At 50.0% G+C, this 23,498-nt stretch overlaps 1 protein-coding gene across 1 annotated transcript in view; it reads right to left on the reverse strand.

Annotated features, from left to right (window-relative positions):
- The window catches only part of TNRC6C (trinucleotide repeat containing adaptor 6C), a 592,582-nt gene that overhangs the window by 16,419 nt on the left and 552,665 nt on the right, over window positions 1-23,498 (reverse strand). Inside the window, exons 3-13 of the mRNA XM_042783563.1 lie at window positions 21,083-21,298; window positions 18,957-19,123; window positions 12,346-12,426; window positions 11,082-11,139; window positions 9,828-9,970; window positions 8,146-8,295; window positions 6,054-6,203; window positions 4,382-4,501; window positions 2,307-2,390; window positions 1,956-2,193; window positions 776-943 (exon numbers count right to left, since the gene is read on the reverse strand). Coding sequence (XP_042639497.1) covers window positions 776-943; window positions 1,956-2,193; window positions 2,307-2,390; window positions 4,382-4,501; window positions 6,054-6,203; window positions 8,146-8,295; window positions 9,828-9,970; window positions 11,082-11,139; window positions 12,346-12,426; window positions 18,957-19,123; window positions 21,083-21,298 — 1,575 coding nt within the window. The remainder of the gene's footprint in view (window positions 1-775; window positions 944-1,955; window positions 2,194-2,306; window positions 2,391-4,381; window positions 4,502-6,053; window positions 6,204-8,145; window positions 8,296-9,827; window positions 9,971-11,081; window positions 11,140-12,345; window positions 12,427-18,956; window positions 19,124-21,082; window positions 21,299-23,498) is intronic.

Raw genomic sequence — 23,498 nt, forward strand, 5'->3', positions numbered from 1 at the left:
GGACCAACAAGCAACATCACGATAAACAGAGGAAACACTGACGTAGTCAAGGATTTCATTTTACCTGGATCTACAATCAACCCCCATGGAAGTGGCAGTCAAGAAATCAAATGGTGTATTGCATCGAGCAAAGCTGCTCCAAAAGACCCCTTGTCAAAGGGTTAGAAAGCAAAGATGTCCCTTTGAGGACTAAGATGCACCTGATCCAAGCCATGGTGTTCCAATCGCCTCACAGACATGTGAGAGCTGGACAATGGCTAAGGAAGGCCGAGCAATGCTGAGTGTGCCACAGAGGCAGAAGAATGAACCAATCCGTCCTGGGTGAAGTCCAGCCAGGATGCGCTTCGGAAGCGAGGATGATGACACCTCCGCTCAGCTGCTGTGCACGTGCTGTCAGGAGGGACTGTCCCCGGAGAACACTGTGGCTGATAGAGTAGAGGGTCAGCGAAAACAAGGAAGACCCTCTGTGCGAAACTGCCACCGAGGCTGCCACCACAGACTCGGGCACAGCAGTGACTGGGAGGATGGCACTAGCTGGTTCTGCTGCACACGGGGCACTGTGAGTCAGAGCTGACCCCACGGCACCTAAAAACGACAACGGTATTAATAACCGCAAGCTCCTGGTGCAGGAGAAACTGGGTTCCTGGCCCCAGCCCCCCATGGCACCTCATCCTGGCTTCATCCCCGGCCGCGGCTCCCCTGCTCTCGCCACTGCAGATGCGTTAATCAAGAAGGGGGGCAGCACCTCGCACCACAGGCTCCCCGGCCCACGTACCGTGCTTTCCAGGGTTCTGATCAAGAGGGGGAGCAGCACTGGACAAGTTCTCCATGGAGTTGGGGTGAGTCCACTGAGGCAGACGCGACTGGGACGGAGACGGGTCCTTCACCGACAAGCCACCTGTGATGTCCATGCTGTTTACATTCGTGTTTGGATTCAGCCCGGCTGAAACGAGACACGCTGCTCAGGTGCGGCTGCTCTCCGCCTAAAGCATGGCACCCTGAGGGTCTCCCAGAGGACCAGCCGAGCCTTCAATGGACAGCCCAGACCCTCCTCTGTTAACTCTCAGTACTGGAGAAAAAGACACCATCTGTCTCCTTCCCAACACACTTCTGGGGGTAGCAGTGCTGGACTAAGATGATGCTATTAGTCAATAACCTTTGATTACATTCAGTCAGTAATTCTTTTCATTTTACTTACAAACAGAACAAGTCCAATGCTTAGGACAACCCTCTCTGAGCTCCCTAAGTCAAAAACACTCTTCCAGAATTGTCAACAGTGTCCTGTCACACATAACAGGGACGGTTTCATTTTGCTTCTGGTGATTTGACTTCACCTAAGTTGCTCTAAAGAGTTTATGAATGAAACACAGTGAAAGCCAGAACCAGTGTACGGTGGAACCTGCCAGCGAATGAAAGCCCAGACACTCTCCACCAACAGACAGTGGTACAGAAGTGGAGAGATTGTGCCCTGTCAAAGGCAGGAAACTTTCGAGACCCAGAAAACCAGCAGTCCCATCGCGTTACAGCTTTCCCAGTTTTCACTGCATCAGGCAACTTTGAAGCACATGCACTACTTGGGTGTGGAGGCAGCCATGTGGCCACAGCTGGAGCGTCTATTTCTCCCAGCTAAGGACAGGTGCTGGGGAGGCTGACAGGACCAGTACTGTGAGGACAGTGACAAGGGGATACGAGCCATGAGTGGGACAAAGTGCTTGCTCGGTGGGAGGAGAACTGTCAGCAGAAGGTACACATTTCCCAAAAGTGTACCTCCCCCTGGGGGTGCATGGGACCGGGGCGCTCACCAGGAGGGCGAGGGGAGCTGGGACTAGCACCGGGGCACTCACCCAGAGAGTGAGGGGAGCTGGGACAGGGGCACTCACCAAGGTGAGGGGAGCTGGGACTAGCACTGGGGTGCTCACCTAGAGAGTGAGGGGAGCTGGGACGGGGGCGCTCACCGAGAGGGTACGGAGCAAAGGTGTTGGGTGAAGACTGCTGCTCTTTGGTGTGCAGGTCCGGGAGGCCGGGCGCCGGGGGGTGTGGGGGGAAGCTGTCAGCGGCCGCCTTGCCTGCAGGGGGGTGCAGGGACAGGTGCGGCGGGGGCGGGGGCGGCGGCTGCTTCGCGAGCAGGGCCTGGGCCAGCTGGCGTTGGTGCTGCTGAATCTGCTGCTGCAGGTTAGTGATTGTGCGCGCGACCTGGAGGCCAGAGCACGCGAGTCAGCATGGCTGGGCGGGGTCCGCGGCCTCTCATCCCCGCACCCAGACACTTCCTTCCCAGGCCTCGGAGAGGCCACCCGAGCGGCCCTCACTTGCTGCTCCTGCTGTCTCATGGGTCCGGAAACGTTACGCTGGGCCTGTAGCATCTGCTGCTGGATTTGTAAACGTTGGTATGCCTGTGGACGAGGAAAGAGAAGGTGTCACAGGAAGGCCTTCAAGCACAGACTGAATTTCTGAACATGGCTCACGAGTTAAAAGAAAAAACGACCAAGGTGCTTGGTTTCCTGATCCTGTGGGGGTTGATGTGTGTGGTGGGGCCACCAGGCATTTTTAAAAGGACACAGGTCTCTCCCAAATGCTTTTAGTGCATGGATCTGTAACAAGTAACCACCAATGCTCTCGTGCAGACAATGAAGTCTGCCAGCAAATGGTGTTCAATTAACAAAGAGATGAAAACTATTCTGCTGCATCATACAGACTGAAAATGAAAGAATGAGGGAAAATGAAACAGAAACAAAAACGGAAGTGTTCCTACAGTGACACAGACTACGTCATCTGGGACGACCCAGCAAGTGAGCGGGACAGAGACAGCACTCAAGCTGCTTTGTACCAGGCAGCACGTGCTCAGACCAGGCCCGAGTGTGAGTGTGAGCCCGTGGCTCAGGTGTCAAGGTGTCCTCTGCGTGCTAAAAGGCTTGGATCCTTTTCACTGCTTCCAACACTGATGGTCTCTGCGAGTAACTCTTACAACACACATATGCGTACGTTTTCAGTAAGAGGGCCTATTAAGATTAACTATAAATAAAGGGAGAGATTGTACTCCTGGACATGCCCGTTTGATCTGGGCATTATGGAGAAACAAAATACATCACTTTGAAATAAAATACACCAACTAGTGAATGTCTGTAGGTCTTAAAACTTAACGTCAAAACCTTGTTTTATCCACTTTTGTGGATAAAATTTTGTAAAACAGAAGTGTTTTCAAACAGGATGCATGAGACATAACCCAGTGTTTCCGTGAAAATGTCTTTGATGCCACAGGGATGCTAAGTATGCACCATGGTGGCAGGGTAGGTGCAGCGTTCTCTCCCATTGGGGCCAGGGTACAAAGCTAGTTGCCTCTGAAGCAAGAGTTCCAAACATGATTTGTAACCCGTCTCATCCTGCAGTTTTCTTCTCTCCTCCTCTGTGGTCAGGGGTCTTGTTCTGTGGCTGCAGCATGAACACAACAGCCCCTTACGCTGGGATCCCCCGACCCAGCATGGCCAGGCCTCCCGCAACTTCCCCTTGGGCTGTGGGGTGCCACTGCCCCCCCATCTGGGAAAAGGAAACATCCAGCGCGCTCCACTTCATAAGCGCTACGGCCCACAGCACCTGCCCAGGACACACTCGTCTCCCACCAACCGTCTATCAGAAAACCAGGCCCTTAGCTTGTCAGACGTGTGTCTAACAGAGAAGGGGGAGGGCTGAGGGCTCTGGGGCTCTCCCAGGAGCAAAGGTTTTAGGCTGCTTCCTTCATGATTCTTGGTCATTTCCCAAGAGACGACATTGCCAGATAAGACTTATGATTAAATCGGTGTCAGCTCACTAAAGGATGGGACAGTATGCTCGGTGCTTTAACACAGTGGGCACTTAGGGGTACAATGACATGGCCCTTTCCAGTAAGAGCAGGAAGACTTTGAAAATTAAGAATTCAACATTTGTTACTTTACAAAACTTTCAGGAATTATGAGGCTACGCCAGCCTTCTCGACCGGGGTCCCCAAGGTCTTTCCTTCCGAAGCTCTAAGGTATCTCCCAACTTCTCTTCTGTGTGTCTGAACGCTACTTGTGTGCAACCCTTGGGAGAGCAAAGAAAGGGTCACAGATGGTATTTTGTGTCTGTGGCTCAGATGAGAAAGGCTGGCAGAGAGATCAAGCCAGAAGCCACATCAGATGAGAAGATCTGGTCAACCTTCTGAACACAACGGGGTCCACGCATTTACATAGCTTTGTTGAAGCGTCCTTGAGTGAAACGCCCTCTCCCTCTACGGTTTGAGGATGGCACACCCCATGTGAAGAGAAGCACCCTATCCCTACCACTATACGCCAGTGTGTGCTGCTGGCCCGGCATGCGCCACAAGAGCATGCTGCCTTTGTCCTGTGACGTGGTAGACCTGGCCACTTACCAGCTGCAGCTGATAGAGCTGGTTCAACATCGTCATATGTTGAGGATTAATTGGCGAGGTTAATAGTGCAGGGTTGAGACCAATGTTTTTTGCTGCAAACTGCAAAAGCTGTGCTTGAACCTGTTCAACACAAAGGACACTATTAAGCACTGAATTTACATTAAGAAATACTTACTCTTCCTTGATGCTTGTGAGGCTCAAGTGACGAGTGTATTTATGTCACGAGTAAATGGGGACGGCCATTACAAACGTCTGGGTGTTTTAACATCACTGGTAACATGCCTTAGTGTAGAGCTGCCAGGCAAAACAGAGTCACTAGGCAAGACAGACAGAGCAAGGACAAGAAGGACCGCTTTCCTCAGACAGCACAGCTGTAAAGGACCTTGCTAGGTTCAGGGTCTGCCCGCATATTCTGCCAGTGAAAGCAGACGCACCGCCCCGGCCAGCTGCCAGCATGGTGGCCCAAAGGGTGGGCGAGACGCAGGGAAGAAGCCTCGCTTCCTGCTTCGGGGGGCCTCCTCAGAGGGCAGCTCAGACCAGCTGCTGGGACGGCTCTGTAGACAGCGCCCCATCACCGTCACAAGGGGTTCAGACCCAGGACGGCCCTCCCTCCTTCCACCTGTCACCACTTCTCGTTTCTCTCCAGAGAGCGCTGCCAGCCCCACTCCCTACCCTCTGCTCATGGGGTGGACACGCCCCGGGGCTCTCCTCCTGCCCACCCCCTCTGGCACGCGCAGATGCACTGGACCCGCAACTGCCAGCCCCTCTGGCTCAGAAGCCACTGCAGTTGGAACTCATGCTCTGGACCAAGTTTTCAAAGTGTGCCCTGTCCAGCCATGGGACAAAGAGGCAAGGTGAGTTTGGTGGGCTGTGGATGAGCACTCAAAAACTGTAAGTCAGCTGAAGGGTATTAGGAAAACGCTGACATGGAAAGTCTCTCTAAAAATAAATTAATTAAAAAGGTGAGTCAATTTAAAGAAATAATAGCACATAGCAAGGATGGAGACAGCAGCGTGGTGGTGTGTCAACGCCTGACATCTGGGAGCTGTGGGGGACTGTGCGTGGGGACTAGGAGCTGTGTCCCAGCATCTGTTCTCTCCTTCCACCTGGTCTTTCCACCACCCATGTAGTCCACAGCCCCCGGCTCCCTGTGGCTGAGTGTGGCCATGTGACCAAGTGTGGGTGGTAGGAGGAGGCAGGGGAAGAGGCCATCTCCTCACAGGTGCCACGCGCTCCCTCGGCCTCCTTCCTGGAGACGGCTGAGGCCAAGCTGCCCCAGAAGCCCTGTGTGTTCCTTCCTGCACCGTGGCATCGGAGGGACACCCACCATCGCACTCAACCCTTGGCTGCTGCTGCACAGCTGGCTCACACCTTGAGCAGGACCTGGGCTGTCACTTTCCTTCCCACTAGTCCAGGTGAATTCACTGGGTTCACGTGAATGATTTTCACAAAAAGGACCAGGATGCAATTCTGGATCAAGCAGTGTGACGGGTCTGTCTTTTCCTGCCCAGCTGCATGTTGGCCCTGGTCTGCCAGCTAAGGCGCTCCCGGGAGTGAGTGCTGGTGTCTCTGGGGGCATGAGACTTGGTGGGGAGGAGGTGACAAGCAAGGAGGCTCACTCTTGCCCTGGATCACATGAGGGGTACGCACGGCTGCAGGAGGTGGCTCTGACCTGAGGGGAGAGAAACTGAGGCACTTGAGCACGGAGACCGGGCTGGGAGGAGTTGAGAGGTTGCGCTGGCGGCGGCGGCGGCGGCGGCGGCATGGTCCTGGCTTGTGCTGCTCCGCTATTGCCAAACATACCCAGACTGCCACTCGGGATCTGGAGGGAGACCCCAGCAGGACAACGTTACCCTGTGAGGAGGCACGCTGTTTCCTGCGTGTAAATGCACGCCTGTGCCTACTTTCTGCGAGATCAGCCAGCAGGCACCATGTGGAGCCTTCAAGTGAGGTCTATGCAGGGCCCTGTGATGGAGAGGTGGCTAGGAGCCACCAGCAGTGCAACACTGCCCCCATCTGGCTGCCACTTCAAAGACTCTGACAATGCAGCGTTTTCAAAGAAGAGCAACGGAAGGCAGGCATTCCCGGTTACGAAGGCCTGACATACGCACAATCTGTAGTTAGAAACCAAGCCACCTAAAGGCAGTTTCAGTAAAAACTAAGATACAGACAAAGGCTCATAAGGACAAAGGCGCTACTTTGCGATGTAAGTCAAAACTTCATTCTGTTAAGGATGGTTTAGCACAACTGGCACAGAGAGAGGTATGCCCTATACTCTATATTAAGGAGCTCTGGGGTACAGTGCTTAAGGCATGTGACTGCTAACCAGAAGGTCTGCAGTTCAAACCCACTGGCTGCTCCTCGAAAGGAAGGCAGGGCAATCTACTTCCATAAAGATTTACTGCCTGGGAAACCCAATGGGGGTCTGAGTCAGAGTTGACTCGATGGCAGGGAGTTTTACACTGTATACCAGGACCGACGTTAGACAAGAACCGTACCTAACTGCTCTTATTTATGCACAAAGTTGGCTTAAAAGCAGACTTAGGAACAGAGCTCATTCGTAACCTAGGGACTGCCCATAGATAGCTTCTTGAATAATTGACATTTCCAAAAGAATTACACGATCGTGTTACTAACCTGAGAGAAGAGTAAAACTTCCAAACAAGTATCACTTGTTGCAACAAACCCTGATGTATAATAAATCAACAAACTCACTAGTTAATATTGTGTTTGTTCCAGTATTTTAGCTCTAATTCCCCTCTACCATGACGAATTACCCACTGAAGAGGTGAAGTCAGAGAAATGACAACGCTTTTCAAGAAGAGACTTCTGTAAGCAATCCTGCCCACAGCCAAGGCCCAGGCCCCACCCCAACCGCTAACCACAAGGCCAGTGCTTGGAACCCACCAGCAGCTCCGTGGGAGAGAAGATCTGGCAAAGTGGGCCCGTAAAGAGCACAGCCTGGGAAACCCTGTGGGGCACACAGGGCTGCCGCGTCAGAGTTGACTAGAAGGTACCAACCAGGGCTAGCAAGGCAAGTCCATGAAGATCAAATACAGGGGGCATGGTGGAGGGGCAGTGCTACTGCTGACAATCGCACAGGAACCAGCTGCAGCTGGCGGAGGCGGGGGGCAGTGCTCGGTCACCCCAAGGGCATCTCTTAAAGAAAACCTCAAAGGGGACGTGTGTGTGGGAACCTCACCACGGGAATCAATGAGGAAGGAGGCTCTCCAATCCAACAGGCATTTCCCGTTGTATTAACTCTAAACACAGGATTTTCACCTTTGCTCAAAGAGCGCTCAAGGTGGGAGAACACTGTACCCATGACTCTCTAAAACCACCGAAACCACAGAAGCGAAGCCAGCCCAGGTTGTGTGGAGAAGGGGAGGACGCAGTGTATCCCACAGAGCAGCACGAGCGGTGCTCTGGTCAGTGTGAGAAGGGGCAGGCACCACTAGGTCCAGGGACGGATGTGGCGAGGGGCTGCCGCTGCAGCGTGCTACCCCAAACAGCAGTGTTAGAACATGAAGGCTCAGACATCTGTCAGGTGAGAGGAAAAGAAGTGCAATTCTGAAGTGTTCCCTAGAACACAGTCTAGTCAAGAGCTGTTGTTCACGTCCTGATTCCAGTCAACCGGCAGGTAGGCCGGACACCTGTTCCACCACCTCTGAGGACCTGACTGGGAGTCCTAACGTTTATTCTCAAATGCACTGTTTAAAGGCAGGCGGAGGAGAGCCAGACTCTGGTCTCTGCCAATGCCTTACCTGTCTAGAAGAATTCAAGTTTGGCATGCCCAGCCCGGAGGCAAGCCCACCCAGGGTCTGCCCGGGGAGTGCGCTGCTCGAGATGGGGAGCTTCAGGCTTGGTGAAGGCAAAAACGGTGAAGGAGTGGGCTCTTCCACGAGGCCGCCGTCCTGTGTGGAGAGAGAGAGCGTGAGCTGTGCGCAAGGCCACCGCTTTTTCCAGGAGACAGAAGGGCATGGATGAGCAAGGAATTACAAGATCAAGAGAGTTGTGGGTAAGGCCATGGAGAACATGGGCGAAAGGAAGAGGGAGGAAGAAAAAGAGAAACAGGGTTTTAAGCGAGTGCTTTCATGTTTGAATCACTTTAGTGACACAAAACACACTCGGACACACAAACACACACAGACATACACGACCCTGTGATGTGCTCAGTCACTGGCCCTGCCTGGGGGAGGGAGGAGGCGAAAAGGACAGAGCGGACCACAGTCACAGCAAACCAACGGGCTCCTTTGGGGAGGTTCTTTACCAAGGCTGTTGGCACGTGTTAGACTGAATCTGCTGACGTGAACTGTTTCCCACCTGTGGAAACAGCCGTTTCATCCGGTTCAAGTCCTACACTGTAGGGAGCGCAGACAGAAGCCGACTGTCCCCCCCACTCCCCCTTTTTTTGAACTTGCTGAGGTTGCGCTATGTGCCAGATGCTCTGCACATTTATCCCATCTCGCTGCGTGTACACTGCAAGGGGGGGAGCATTAGTCCACCTTTAAACAGGGCCCGTGTGCAGCACTGCCAGCTCCAGCAAATACAAACAGAGGAGGTGTTTAAACTGCAATTTCAGACGAACAAGAACTCACTCACTCCTTTAGTAATCGTGCCCTGTGTATTACTCACTGGTGACCTGAAATTCAAGGTGAACTAGGTGTCCCATCTTTTATCCCAGCCCTGCCCAACTAGTGAAGGCCACAGTGAGCAGCTGACCTTCACTGTCTAGCCCACTCCACTTTAGCCTGCAGTGGAGTGTGCTGGGAGACCCTGTTCGTTAGGGAACAAAGGTAAAGTCTCAAGGGTGATACTTAGACTTTGCCTGCAGGTCCTGCCAACTGGTCCTTTCTTGTTTCCATTTCGTTCTCAAGGTTCAACATTCTGACTGCGTTTCATGTGGTCCCCTCCTCGCTTGGCGGTCACACCCATCCAGAGAGGGGCCAGCACCCCACGACTGAGCCCAGCAGGACGGTGCCAGGTGACACCTGCAATGCTTGTTGAGGTGGCAGAGCAGGGATGGAACCCCAGCAAGGACCAGCCAAACACGGTGGCCAAGGCCACTCCCATTCCCAGTGCCTTCTCTGAGGCTAAACACAGAACACACTGTCTTTAGTTGGAAGGACTGGGTATTCGAAATAAGATAGTGAAACAGGTTTGTAGCAGCCCATTGCCTGGACAGATGGAAGCAGATGCCCAGGCAAGAGCACGCAACACAAACAGAAAACCAGCATTCACTGCCAGCATCAGTCACTCCCCAAACATCACATGACGTGTAAATCTCTCTCCTCCGTGTTACACACACATCTGAAAAAGCAGGTACGAGTCACGTCGCTATTACATCCCATCAGGTTTATGCTGGGCTTGCATTAGGGATTCAGTTAAAACGAACATCAATTCCTGTTCCAAAAACAAGTGACCAAGTGGTCACTTCAACACCTACCTTGTCCAGAAAGGTGGGGCGGTCCACGGAAGACTCTTTGGAGATTGGTGGGCGGCAGCTGAGGGGTTTCGTGACCATTCCGTTATAGTCGGTCACCCCCAGGCCACGCTTGTCCATGTCCACCTTCTTTTCCAGCAGAGCGCCTGGAAGCACAAAGAAGCCACACTTGACGTGAAATGTCAGTGAGCTCTGCATGCCCAGCGCCAGGCGGGTGGTGAGGCACCACAGCTCAGGGCCCAGCAACCACTTAGCGCCCTCCTGGCCAGAGAAAGGAGTGGCTGTGGCCACGGTCTGAGCCCAGACATCTGTGGCACTAGCTGCTTCCCCTGGCCGTCTGGGATCTGCCTGCTGTTCCGACCCACTTCCTACTGCTCTGCTCTCTGGCTCCCCTCCAGCCAGCCCTTTTCCCGCTGGGATGCACCTACCCGGCTTGCCTCTTCCCAGCATGCAGGCATCCACCATGCAGCTCTCAGAGCCATGCCTATGAGCTTGTCTAGAATAGCTCCTCCGGCCGGCTGGCTGGGGGCCGTCACTTTCCATGTACTGAGTCCCTGTTACACGCAGGCAGTCTGCGAGCTATGCGTGAGGATGCAGTTACTATCCTCATGGCTTTTTCAGTCTACCAACTAGTGGTAGGCCAGCTCCCTTGAATTCTGTGCTATTTCACAATCCCAAGAAGTTGACTCCCCGTCATTCTAGCCCACAGTGATTCCTTCTTGCCCAGGAAGCCTGCACCACACAATTTACACCTGCACCCAACTGCGTTTTACCCGTATGTAGCGTAACTACCATTACATATGCAACAGCTCAAGAACTAGGGTCCCTCGTGCCTTGACAGTAAATGTCTCTCAGTACCAGTGGGCACTTGGCTGGCATGGCTGTACCTGGCCCAGCAGCACCCTCTCCAGTGAGAGGCACTGAGTGTTCCACAAGCACCAACTGCATGCACCCCAGCAGGCAACCCTAGATTCTCTAAGGGTGTCACTGTCATGTTCCTCCCAAATGGATGGGAAACATGCAGCTATCCCCTGGGTGATGCGTCATGGGGGAAATATGCTGCCAGTGGGCCCCTGGCCATCCTGAGGGATTTGCTCCTGTCGTGTGGGTTGTCTCTTCCTGTCCTCACCCATCCTGTCTGCCCAACACGTCCCTGGCCAGGGTCCAGGCCGACAATGGAATGCTCTATGAGACACCAGAAGTGCCTTTAGGGAGGGAGCTTTTAGGGAGTGACTGTAAATACATCCTGGGACTTACTCATGGCCTGATCGAGGTTCATACTGTTGCTCTTCAAGGCCTCTTCAGCTGGTTCTCTCTGTGCAGGAAACAGAGCTGTCATTAGGACTATGCTTCTGAGAGGAAAAGCCTATCAACTGAGAGAGATGAGGGGAACAAGTCCCACTGCTGAGTTATAGCTAAGTGTCATCTAAAGAACACACTGCTAGTAAGACAATGTCTCAAGCTGACTTTTAGTAAATTCTATTCAAAAGACTTTAACAGTAAGTGTGAAGTGCCAATGAGACTCCGTGAGCGCTCTCCTCAGCCAATGAGACCCCGTGAGCACGCTCCTCACCATCTACTGAACAGCACCGCGGAGCAACACAGCAGGGGCAGGCCGTGTGGCACAGCTTGTGCAGACGGGCACAAGCCACACCTCCACTGCCAGCAGCTGTGGCAAAGCCATTGTGACGGGTCACATCAGATGGGGAGAGCTCCATCCTCTCCCTCACAGCTCAAGGATCTACTTACTGTCAACTACTTCTCACAAGAAATGTAAACACAAATAGACGGAAAGCAGGCCCGTGTAGAGAATTCTCCCTGTGACTGGGCCTGCGTCAGAGGAAGCCTGGCCTCCAGACCAGGGCTAGGCCAGCTCGCTGTGCTCCAAACCCTCTGGCCAGCACAGCCTTCCCCCCGCCACTCCACATAGAAGGCTGGCAGAAGGCTGAGGCCTGGTCCACGGCAGGGTGGGGCCAGTGTGAAGGGGAAGCAGCCTCCCCCAGCCATCAAAAGAGAAAAACTCTCAAGTCAAGATTTGGAGGGAAGACCTCTGAGGGGACAGAGGACAGACGCTAGCAGCCCTTGCTGCCCAAGTCCCTGCTGTCAGTTTGGGAAGGAGACAGAGGGTAGCCCTATGGCGGCACACCCATACTGTCTGAGACTCAGGAGCCCCTAAGGTTTGGGGGAGGCCCCTTCTGGTCGCAAAGCTTTGGGGCTTTACACCTACTCTCCTTTAGTGCTCTTTGTCATCTACCACATAAACTAAAGAATTAACTCTTAATTATAAATTAGAAGAAAATATAAAGCTGTATAAACCAATGAAAATTAACAAATCATACAGCATTTTTCTTCTAGGAAAAGGCCCTTGCATCCTTCACGACAGTCACAAGTTAGGTTATGTGAATTATCTCATCCCTCAAATACTGCTCCATCCTCGTTATACGTAACAACACGGACAAGGAAAACGCGAGGCCCATCATGTTGGGGACCATGAGTGGTGCAGTAGAAGAAGGCCAGTCACCGGGAAGCCCATGTCGGTGAGTTGTTTGATGAGCCGCGTCAGGATCCAGGCTTCGTCCTGCTTGCCAGATGTCTTCATGCCCTGGAACAGAACGTGGGCGTGGGCAGTCTGTTAGTTACTCCTCATTGTATGTCTTCTGCCTATGGTCATGGTGATTCAATCACGAATCCTTCTGTATTAACACTAAATAGTTCTGTACTCCAGCAAGTTCCTAACAGTATTTTGTGGGCAACACCATGGGCAGCCAATATTATGAGTATCAAACACCACGGGCATCCAGCACCATAGGTATCAACGCCACGGGTATCTGACACTGTGGAGATCCAGACTGCAGGTGGCATGCAGCCAACCCCACGGTATCAACACTAAGGGGATCCAACACTGAGTATCAACACCACAGGTATCCACCATGGGTATCTACATCATGAGTACCAACGCCATGGGACTCCACCACCATGGGTATCAACACCGTACGTAATGCTTCAGGGTGCAGTGGTAGGCTTATGTATGTATGTGATTTATGGGCTTTACAAAGCAGGACCATTTTATTTCTCGTCCTCAATGAATTAATTTAGTTCACCACAGATACTCACTACTCCCATAATCAAATCAAGATGAGTGCTCTCTTGATATGCCCCTATGCTAATACCATGTGACATTTATGAAAAAGTACATGGCTGTTGCCCTTTTATAAGCTTGCTTGAAAAATGAAAAAATGCCAGGTTCTCGCTCTGAAAGAATGAAAAGGCATGGAGAGAGGAAAATGCCGACATTTCACGTCCTGTAGCCGCAGGTGGAGGAAAAGGAACCAGTGGGAAAGTGTCGCTGAGGGAGGAGAAAAGGGGAAGAGGCAAGAGAGTGCGGCCCTAGAGACAGGAGACAGGCAGAGGGGGCACAGAGACCACCAAGGACTTCCCTCTGCACCTACGGCCAAAAGCAGCCACAGCACAGTAACACAATGTACCAAAGGGCCCTCTAACCATGCTCTTCCCGGAACTGGGACCAGGCGTGACCACCTGACGACAGGTTACACAACAAACAAGACGACACCCACTGCCATCGAGTTGATTCTGACTCAGAGCTGCCCGCACTGGATTTCCAAAGCTGTAAATACTTACTGAAGCAGACAGCCTCATCTTCCTGCAGAACAGCTGGCGGGTTTGAACCACCAACCCTGGTTATCAGTCAGGTGCCTTACACACTACAGCACCAGAGTGCCTCGGCTATGTACGGGGAGACAGTAAACTAACAGGCCTTTTTTCCTCAAGGAGGTAGTGTATTTTGGGGCTATTGTAATCACTAGTACCAGAATCAGGCTAGCCAAGATGACACAGTATCTGAATTGACCAGTCTGGTATCTCTGGTGCTCTCGCTAAGTGGATGATTTGCTGGCCCAGATGGGAAAGACTTCTGGATGTTGCTGGTCACTTTATGAACAGAGAGCCCAGATTTTGGCCTCTGGGTTCACCCTACTGAACGTTCTCTCTAGTTCAATCGTTTGGAATGGCTAAAACACTCATATGATTCAGAAGTCTAAAAAGGTGCGCAGGGAAGGTCCTCACGTTAGCTCCTCTTCTCAAGAGGAGACCACGGTGTGTCCTAGTCACCTGCCCAGAGCCTTTTTAAGTCTATGGTGGTCATTACACACACACAACCCTCCCCCGTCAACAAATCAGTAGCACACTATACATTTTTCCATATCTTGCATTTTTATCTAACAACGTATTTTGCTAAACTTACCAATATAAAGTATCCCTCACTTGTCAAAAGTTCACTTTATGGTACTTTGCTTTTACGAAAGACCTATCTTTAATTAGTGCCTGTTTCTGCTAACCACGAGAAACCTGAAGAGGGTTTTCGCTTACACAAAAAAGGTGAAAAGCCAAACTCTCCCTCTGTTTGTTCCGCAGCAAGCTGTCAAAGAGGCTGCGTGCCCCTGAACAGCCAGGAAGGCCTTGCCACGCTCCTCCCGAGAACACACTCAGTGTCTCAGTGTCAGGCCACCAGAGCTGTGAACGGTGCCTGTGAACGCACATACCAGGGTTCTTTCAGGCTTCACGTGCCATTCGGCATGATCGCCTCGGTGGTTTGTGGGTCTAGGGACGCTCAGGTATTTCTCCCACAGAAATGAGTGTTAACTGCTTTTCCTGTCTTATGCCATTTCTGCTGACAAAAAGATCTCACAGAAATGCTCTATTTTCTGACAGCAGAGGAAACCTGGACGTAGAATTTCCTTTTATTAAAAAAAAAAAAAAAAAAAAAAACCTGTTCAGCTTTCCAGTGTACCTATAAGTTATTGTCACTGTTAAACCCTATTTTCTACTATAAAAATGCTGCAATACAGAATCGTGTGCCAATGCCTCCGCTACAGCCCCAGGACTCACGCAGCTGTACGTTAAACCGGTAACACTGAGTGGCCCCATGTGTCCCTCACAAGCTTTACTCTAAAAGCAACAAAAGGCAGGATGCTTCTACTCCCACCAGTAGCGGACAAGAGCCTGGCTTTCCCTGCAGCCTCACAAACACAGCGTGTGCACTGCCATTTGGGTGCCCGGGGTGGAAAACGGCCTCCCTGGGTTGTCCCCAGTCGCGCTCTCTCAACCGCAGCCGGTGGAGCACCCCGTCACCCATGCTCTTTTCTCAGGGCCACCTAGTCCCATTCTTTGCTCGTTTTTTGACCGGGCTTTCAGCTGTTTGACTTCTTCTAAGTTAGTCTCTAGGCCTCTCTGTGAATGCTAGGGAGTTCAAGCCTGCCTTCTAGGATGGGAACCACAGATAGTTTCCTGTTTGGCATCTGTCTTTGGACTCTGATCATGGTATTTTCTGTTATACCTAGTTTTTATCTGTCTAGTGAAATTTCAACATCTTTCATTGTAAGGCTTTAAGATTTTGGGAATAGTGAGAAAAGCCTCTCCCACCCCAAGGTGACTCTGAAAATTCTCGTTTTTTCATACTGATATTCGTGATCCTCTGGAGTTCATCCTGGAGCGTATATAAGCCATGGCTCTAACGCCATTTTCCAGGTGGCTGTCCATTCGTTTCAGGCCCATTTAACCGTCTACCTCTATCACACTCTCTCAAGAATGGGGGACTCCAGAGAGCTTCTGTCTACGTGGACTACGCTTTCCTGCAGGTACTGGATTTAATTAACACCGAGAAACCCGAAAAATAGGAATTAATTTGTTGAAAAATGCATCTATTGTAAGTTAAAGTAAGTAACATGTTTAATGAAACAATAATTACATTTTCTGAAACAGAAACGTTCAGTGAGAAGATTGACACTATTTCACATGCTGGCCGCTGTATGTCAAGTCTGGCTTCACCAAGCCGCTGGCTCCTCCCATCTGCTTCTGCGCTCACCCCTCTGTGATGTCATGCAGTCTCTGGGTAACTCCGCCCCACACCAGGAGAGAAGGGGTGAGAGATAAAGTCTCAGTGTGTTATGAATAGAGTTGTGAGAATGCTGCTGGCAAAACTGGATATCTATTTTCAGAAAAAGGAAACAAGACCCGTACCTCACACCACACACAACAACTAACTCCAGATGGATCAAAGACTTAAATGCAAAACCTAAATCTATAAAGTTCATCAAAGAAAAAACAGGGGCAAATTTAGGGGCCCTAATTTAAGGTATAAATAGGCTATCAAGCATAACCCAAAATATACAGCAGAAGATAAACTAGATGATTAGGACCTTCTGACAATTAAACCCTTATGTGCATCAAAAGACTTCTCCAAAGGAGTAAAAAGAGAACACACAGATTGGGAAAAAATATTCAGCAATGACATATCTGACAAAGGACTTATCTCTAAAATGTATAGAAAACTCCAGCACCTCAACATTAGAAAGACAAACAATCCAATTTAAAAATGGGCAGGACATATGAACAAACACCTCACCAAGGAAGATATTCAGCAGCCAGCAACACACGCAGAAATGTTTAGTGTCAGTAGCCATTAAAAACCAAAACAAACTCAAAGCCATTGAGTCGATTCTGACTCATAGCGATTCCCACTGGGTTCAGAGGCAGTAAATCTTTATGGAAGTAGATTGCCCCATCTTCCTTCTGTGGAGTGGCTGGTGGCTTTGAACCACCAACTTTCTGGTTATTAGTCAAATGCCTTAGCTACTGCACCACCAGCACTCCTTCATTAGCCATTAGAGAGATGCAAATCAAAACAACAATGAGATACCATTCAGTATTGATAGCAAAGTTTAAGATGGAAAAGAAATACTGATGAAATTATGGAGACTGCTGGTAGGACTGTAAAATGATATAACCACTGTGGAAATCAGTATGGTGATTCCTTAAAAAGTTGGAAATAAAAATACCATTTGATCCAGAAATCCCATTACTAGATATATATCCTAAAGAAAGTGAGAGCCAAGACAAGAACAGATATATGCACACCCATGTTTATCACAGCACTATTCACAACAACAAAGAGATGGTATCAACCTAAGTGTCCATCAACAGAGGAATGGATAACCAAAGTGTGGTACTTACACACAATGGAATACTATGCAACGCTAAAAAATAATGTAGAATCTGCAAAATACCACATAATGTGGATGAACTTGGAGGACATTATGCTCAGTGAAATAAGTTAATCACAGAAGGACAAATATTTTATTACTATTATTATTAATAAAATATTATAGTAAAATTATTATTTTACTATTGTAAAATGCCAAACTGAAAAACCAAATGAAACTCACTGCCATCAAGTCAGTTCCAACTCACAGTGACCCCCACTGGGTGTCTGAGGCAGTGAATCTTTACGGAAATAGATTGCCCAGTCTTCCTTCCGTAGAGTGGCTGGTGGGTTTGAACTGCCAACCTTCTGGTTAGTAGTCAGATACCTTAAGGCACCATGACACCAGATCTCCTTTGTAAAAAAGTCAAAGAAAGGTTTATATATGGAAGGAAACTTTCTTTCTTGGTTACTAGGAATGGGAGGGGTGGAGGGGGAAATTCCAAGATAGGTTTTGGGAAAAAAAAAATATATATATACAGATATATATATACGTACATATATATATATATATATGTACCAAATACTATTAGTGTTCTCAGAGGTAGGAGGGAGGGGGAAAGGGGAAGCTTTTGTTTTTGGGGCATTGCATTTATGCTAATAGTGGTAGAATATTTTGGAAAAGATAACAATAATGGTGGTACAACATGAAAAACGTCATCAATGTCCCTGAGCTGTCAATGCGGAACTTATGTTGGTGAATGTCTTTTTGTATATGTTTTCAACACAATAAAAGTTTAAATAAATAAATAAATAAATAAATAAATAATAGAGTAGAGTTGGGAGGACCTCTAGGGGTCCTCAGACTACACTTCAGAGAATTGCAGGCCTATCTTACCATTAATGTGAACCACCACTGTGGTAATTAATGTTGTGTGTTAACTCAGCTAAGCTATGATTCTCAGTGGTTGCGACAGACAACGGACTGGGCACTCTTCCATAATGTAATACAGTGTTATCACCTTCAATGATATAATCTGATGTGATCAGCCAATCAGCCGAAAGCAGAGTTTCCTTGGGGGTGTGGCCTGTCTCCAATATATAAATGGATATGACTGCAATTCTCATGCTCTCTCTCTAGACCTTGTACTCTTCATGTCGCCGGACCCCCAGCTCCTAGGAGACAAGTCTGCAAATTCTCTGGCCTACCACCTGATTTGTAGATTTGGGATTCACCAGCCCTCACAACTTTGTAAGGCAGCCAGGACATGGAAATGGTTCAAATTGGTTTAGTAATTACTGTCATAAACAAGGGCAGCTAAAATACTCCTTGGAAGTGAGAATTGACAGACTTTGTCTCACCTACTTTGATCATGTGGTTGGAAGGAACCATTCTCTGGAGAAGGATCTCATTCTTGGTGAACTAGAGTGTCAGTGAGGAAGGGGAAGAGCCTCAATGAGATGGACTGACACAGTGGGTGCAATGACAGCCTCAAGCATGGCAAGGATTGTGAAGATGGTGCAGAACCAGGCAGTGTTTCATTCTGTTGTACAGAGGGTTGCTATGAGTCGGAAATGACTCAGCGGCACCTAACAAGGAAACAAACAGCTGTGCCCTGCTCAAAGATGGAGGCCAACCACACCACTTTGAATGTGTGCTGATCTCCAGTCCTGCCAGTAATCCAATCTCTTGCATCAGGCTCCGAAGACTTTGAGAAGGAAGGACTGTGGCAGGCCTCTGGAGACCAACACAAAGTCAAAGCTGCGTGGTCAGCTGCCATCTTTGAGAGGGGCACAGCTGTTTGTTTACTACATGGGTCAAAACACTGCTGGTAATAAATTCAATTGCTATACAGCATGCATGGGGCCCTTGCTTACGACAGCAATCATGGAACCGTTTTGAACTGGCTTGAAGCCCTGGAGTCAGCTTGCCTTACCTATTGATGTGGGACTTGCCAACATCCCTAACTGTGGGAGCCATTTCCTTGAAGTAAAACCTCCGTCATGTACACATACATGTCTCAACAGTTTTGCTCCTCTGGAGATCAGACAACCAGAGCAAGACAACCATTCTGCTGAATGTGCTTTAAGGACCACTGGTGTCTGGAGTTTGCATTACTCTGGGGTGCACACACCTTCTGAAGTCCTTTTTTAGGGGCATTGCCCCAGGAGCTGCAGGAGGACGTGCTGTCTTGGGAAGCAGTGTTAGTCCACACGTCTCCTTCCTCATCCTCCCACTGGCTGGTGCTGAGGCTCACTTCGTCCCCACCGCTGCCCCAGCCTTCTTGCATAGATTTTGAAGCTAGAAAGAGAACGGACAGGACATCATCAAATTCACCATCTTTGGGGTAGATAATATAATTTAGGGGCAGGTACGAGAAAAGGAGTATATCTCACTGAGGGTCTTCCCCTTACTCACTGACCCTCTAGTTCACCAAGAACGATATCCTTCTCTAAGGAATGATCCCTTCTGACCACATGACCAAAGCAGCCGAGACAAAGTCTGGCCATTCTCACTTCAAGGAGCATCTTAGCTGCCCTAACTTCCTTTTACTATTTCATTTTCCCCTGACTTGTGAGGTAAATGTCTTCATGAGACACAGAACCCCAAAAAGCAAACCAAGGCCAAGTTGATTCTGATTCATGGTCACCCTGTACAACAGAGAACTGTCTCCTCGGGTTTCCAAGCCTGTAAATCCTTATGGAAGCAGACTGCCTCCTCATCTTTCTCCCATTGTGCAGCTGGTGGGTTTGAACGGCCGAGTGCTTTAACCCCTGTGCCACCAGCGCTCTTGACGAGACACAGAATATGCATGTACATTTGTACACATTTCCTTCTTGAAACTCCAGAAATCTATAGTCTGTGGAATTCTAATCTCCCACAACAGATTATAAATTATTTTGAAACAAAGATATCCTCAGAGTAAATCCTGGGGAGCTGCAGGAGAAGGGTATGAGAGACTTACTAAAATGTGTTGTTGTTGTTGTTGTTGTCATATGCCATCAAGTCGGATGTGACTCACAGCAACCCCTCCTTGGGTTTCCGAGGCAGTATCACTATGGAAGTAGATTGCCCAACCTTCCTTCCGAGGAGTGGCTGGTGGGTTTGAACCGCCAGCCGTCTGGTTAGCAGTCAAGTGCCTTAGGCACTACGCCACCAGAGCTTCTTACCAAAATGTAGAGTCCTGAAAATGTCCCTGTCCTCCATGTGGCTCTCAGGCACCAGCTGACACAAACCTGGAGAGTGGGTCAGCCCAGCGCTCCCAGACATCACCATAGTTGAGAATCAACTAGGATCACATTAAAGGCAGTAGGTCTGAGGCTGGGCCTGAGCGCCGGGGTCTCTGATAACCGCACCCCAGAGAGACATGATAACAAGAGGCTATGCCATCTATAAATGCGATGTGAAGCCACAGACCCAGAAGCTCTGGACCCCTTAGACATTTCAGTAAGTAGCAGTACGAGTGGAACCAATGCTTCCATCCACTATGACGGTGCCAGGAGGAACACTCGACCCACTGTTAGCAGACTAAGCTACTAAGCAATGAAGTCACGTTTCCAGAGCTACAGCATCTACTGATGGCCACAACAACGGGAAGCTTCTGCGGCCACCTGACTGCTAATTTTACTGTCAAACGGGACTGAAATCCACAACCCACCATTCATTTCACTGTGCGAAGAATCATGCAGAATACCCCGTGACAAGAGTCCCACCTGGCACGCATCACCTGGACACATACGAGAACAGGGAATGTACTCTGGATGTAAACGCATTACCTTTTCAGACGTAAAAGGGAGGGAAATGCTGTAGGCTGTCTTTTCACAAGTGGCTTAAGGATAACCCTGGAGCGTCATGTTTGCCAGACAACAGCATGGTAGCAAGTGTCCCACGACTGTGAATTACCATATGCTTTCAAAAACTCAAAAGGGGCATGTTTGTTGACTTAGCAAGTTTGGATTGCTGACAGCAGTAGGCCCGAAGCACCCAGAAAGAAGTGCGGCTGCTATCAGCAGTATGAACGTCCACACGAGATCATTTTTGATTCGTTAGTTTCAATGGGAGCGGATGGAATTCTGTGGATGCCATTCCTTATGTTCCTGGATCAGACGTGTTCGTATTTAACCGTTTTCTTCAACGTGTAAACGAGGGGTGTAGTCCCTAAAACATGAATTCTTAAAACCCAATCACACTTTCCTCTCTACACAGAGTCTGCTACCCCAGCCCTAAGTGGCCCAGTGGGGCCGAGGACGCCGGCCTCACCTGGTTTGCACAGGGCTGGGGTAGCAGCAGGGGCGCTGGCTCGTCCGAAGGTCACGGCTGGCTCAGCAGGATGCTCGCCCCACCCGCTGCCGCTGCTGGGGGGCTTGCCCCACGCTGCAGTGCCGTTGTCCACCAGGGTGGAGGGGGAGGACGGCTCTCCCCAGGAGGTTTCGGCCTTTGAATGGACGTTAGGCATCTCTCCCCAGCCGGATGACACTGAAGAGGACACAGAAGGAGAGAGAAGACAACACACGTGAAATGAGGTGAAAGCGGCCCTTGGGTTTGAAATCCCTGTGGCTCACCCACCCCTTGCTGTGGAGTCAGAGCCGCCCTGCAGGGTCTTTAAGGCTGCAATCTACAGGCACAGACTGTCGGGTCCAACCAGCTGGCCTGTTGGTTTGTAGCTGAGCACTTAGCCACTGCACCACCAGGGCTTCCTAAACTACCCACAGGGTGGCTTTCAGCAGAGACTGGGGAGGGGGGAAGAGCAGTAGATCTCATCAGGGCTCTGAGCTCTCTAAGGTGTGACTGTCTCACTCCCGACCCGGTCCTCACGTACGATCAATAGACCGATCACTAGACAGCAGCATGTACAACCTAACAAGGTTTAGGAAAACAACTTAAAATTAATATAGAAGCAGCAGCTTGCTTGCTTTCTGATATTTACGTAACAACCTAAGTGAAATTGTCACCCTACTCTTTCATATGGGCTCAAACCAACACTGATGACGGCACGGCACAGGACCAGCACGTGTGTTGTTCTGGTTTACACAGCGCAGCCACAAGGGGGAGCCAACGGATGGTACCAAACCACCACAGCGCTGTTCTGTAAGAAAAACTTACAAGTTGCAAATGGGTACTGGAAAATCCTCCTTACTTATCTTGTTACCAACCATCACAGACCCAGGTCAATCTGGGCAGAGAAACCAAAAGGTGGCAGATCATACCCTGCAGTAACTGACGCCCTGAGACCCAACCTCTCCCGGGTGTCCCATGCGAGCGCAAGAGAGCAGGCATTTGCTCTGGAAGACAAGGACAGAGGTGAAGAAATGCTGGTCGGGAGGCACTGGCTACACATAGCCAGGAAGCAGTCCTTGCTGGTCAGACTCACTCCTCGTGGAGACCGAGCCCTGGCCCCACCCCTGTGCAGCTGTCCATGGCTCACCCGCCACCATCAGCGCTCACACTCAGAGTCTATCTCAGCTGGTGTTTGTCAGGAGGTGGAAACGTTAAGTACTCGAGTAACAGGGGTATAAAGTCCAGGGCTCTGCCCGCAAGAGAGAAGCAGGGGCTCACCACGGATCCACAAGGGTGTGGTCTCAGCATGGGTACCACGGCCTCAGCAACAGAATCCATCAATCTCCTGATGGGAAAGAACGCAGACCCCATTCCCAAGAGGCTCTTTATTCTAATAAAACGCAGTAATGTGATTAATGACAAAGGGCGTGCAGCTGACATGTCCCTTGAAGTGACAAACTCCACGCAGAGCAGTGTCAGGCAGATTGTGGTCCACGACGGGCGTCAGCCCTCATCTGTCATTGCTGGCAACTGCTGACACACATTACCTGTAACTACACAGGACAACAGTTGTGCACGTTGGGCTGAGCAGCTTTACAAACAGAAGGGACATAATTAAATCCAAAAAATTAATGTAACTGATAAAAGTGATCGTGGTCAGGGAAGCAGATGTAACTCAGATGCTACTGAGTACAGTCAGCGGCAGCACACCGACCGGCTGCTGCAATCAGCGCCGAGGTCACCTGCAACATGTCTGTCAGCACTGCCTTCCCAGCTCTTTGAAAGGCACTGCTGTGAATCATTGAATGAGGTCAAGACTAGGAATGAAAGTCAAACAATGGCAATTACAGCTGACAGTTTGTAGTTCCGACTAAAGCAACAGGAAAGGAGCCTTACACAACGATTAGCGGTCAGCTGCTAACAGAAAGGTTGGCAATCTGAATCCACCTAGTGGCTCCTCTCCTCAGAAGGAAAACTGGGCAAGCTATTTCTGCAGAGAAACTGCCTTGGAGACCCAAGGAGGGCTCGCGAGGAGTTGGAACCCTCTTGACGACAGTGAGAGTTTTCAGCGGCTCTGTAAGACAAAGAGTTGACAACCTGCCCCAGTAAAGAGTACAATCCAGAAAACCCTACGGGGCAGTTTGACTCTGTCACATGGGTGCTATGAGCTGGGAAGTGACGTGACGGCACCTAATGCAACAACAACACAACACAACAGAACTTCCACCGAACATTTTCCCCAGGTAGAAGGCAAATGTGTTACAAGCATCATATTTCATCATCTTAGAAACGAAGGACACTTGCTTCCTCAGAAATCAAGAGAAAGACACTATTTCTCCTTCCAGTTGGTCTCTGCTGAGAAGACGCCAGGCTGACATCAACAGCAGGACGGGGGCAC

The sequence above is a fragment of the Orycteropus afer genome, unplaced genomic scaffold, assembly GCF_000298275.1.
Source record: "Orycteropus afer afer isolate SDZICR_OR568_19922 unplaced genomic scaffold, OryAfe1.0 scaffold00018, whole genome shotgun sequence".
In the NCBI taxonomy this organism is placed as follows: domain Eukaryota; kingdom Metazoa; phylum Chordata; class Mammalia; order Tubulidentata; family Orycteropodidae; genus Orycteropus; species Orycteropus afer.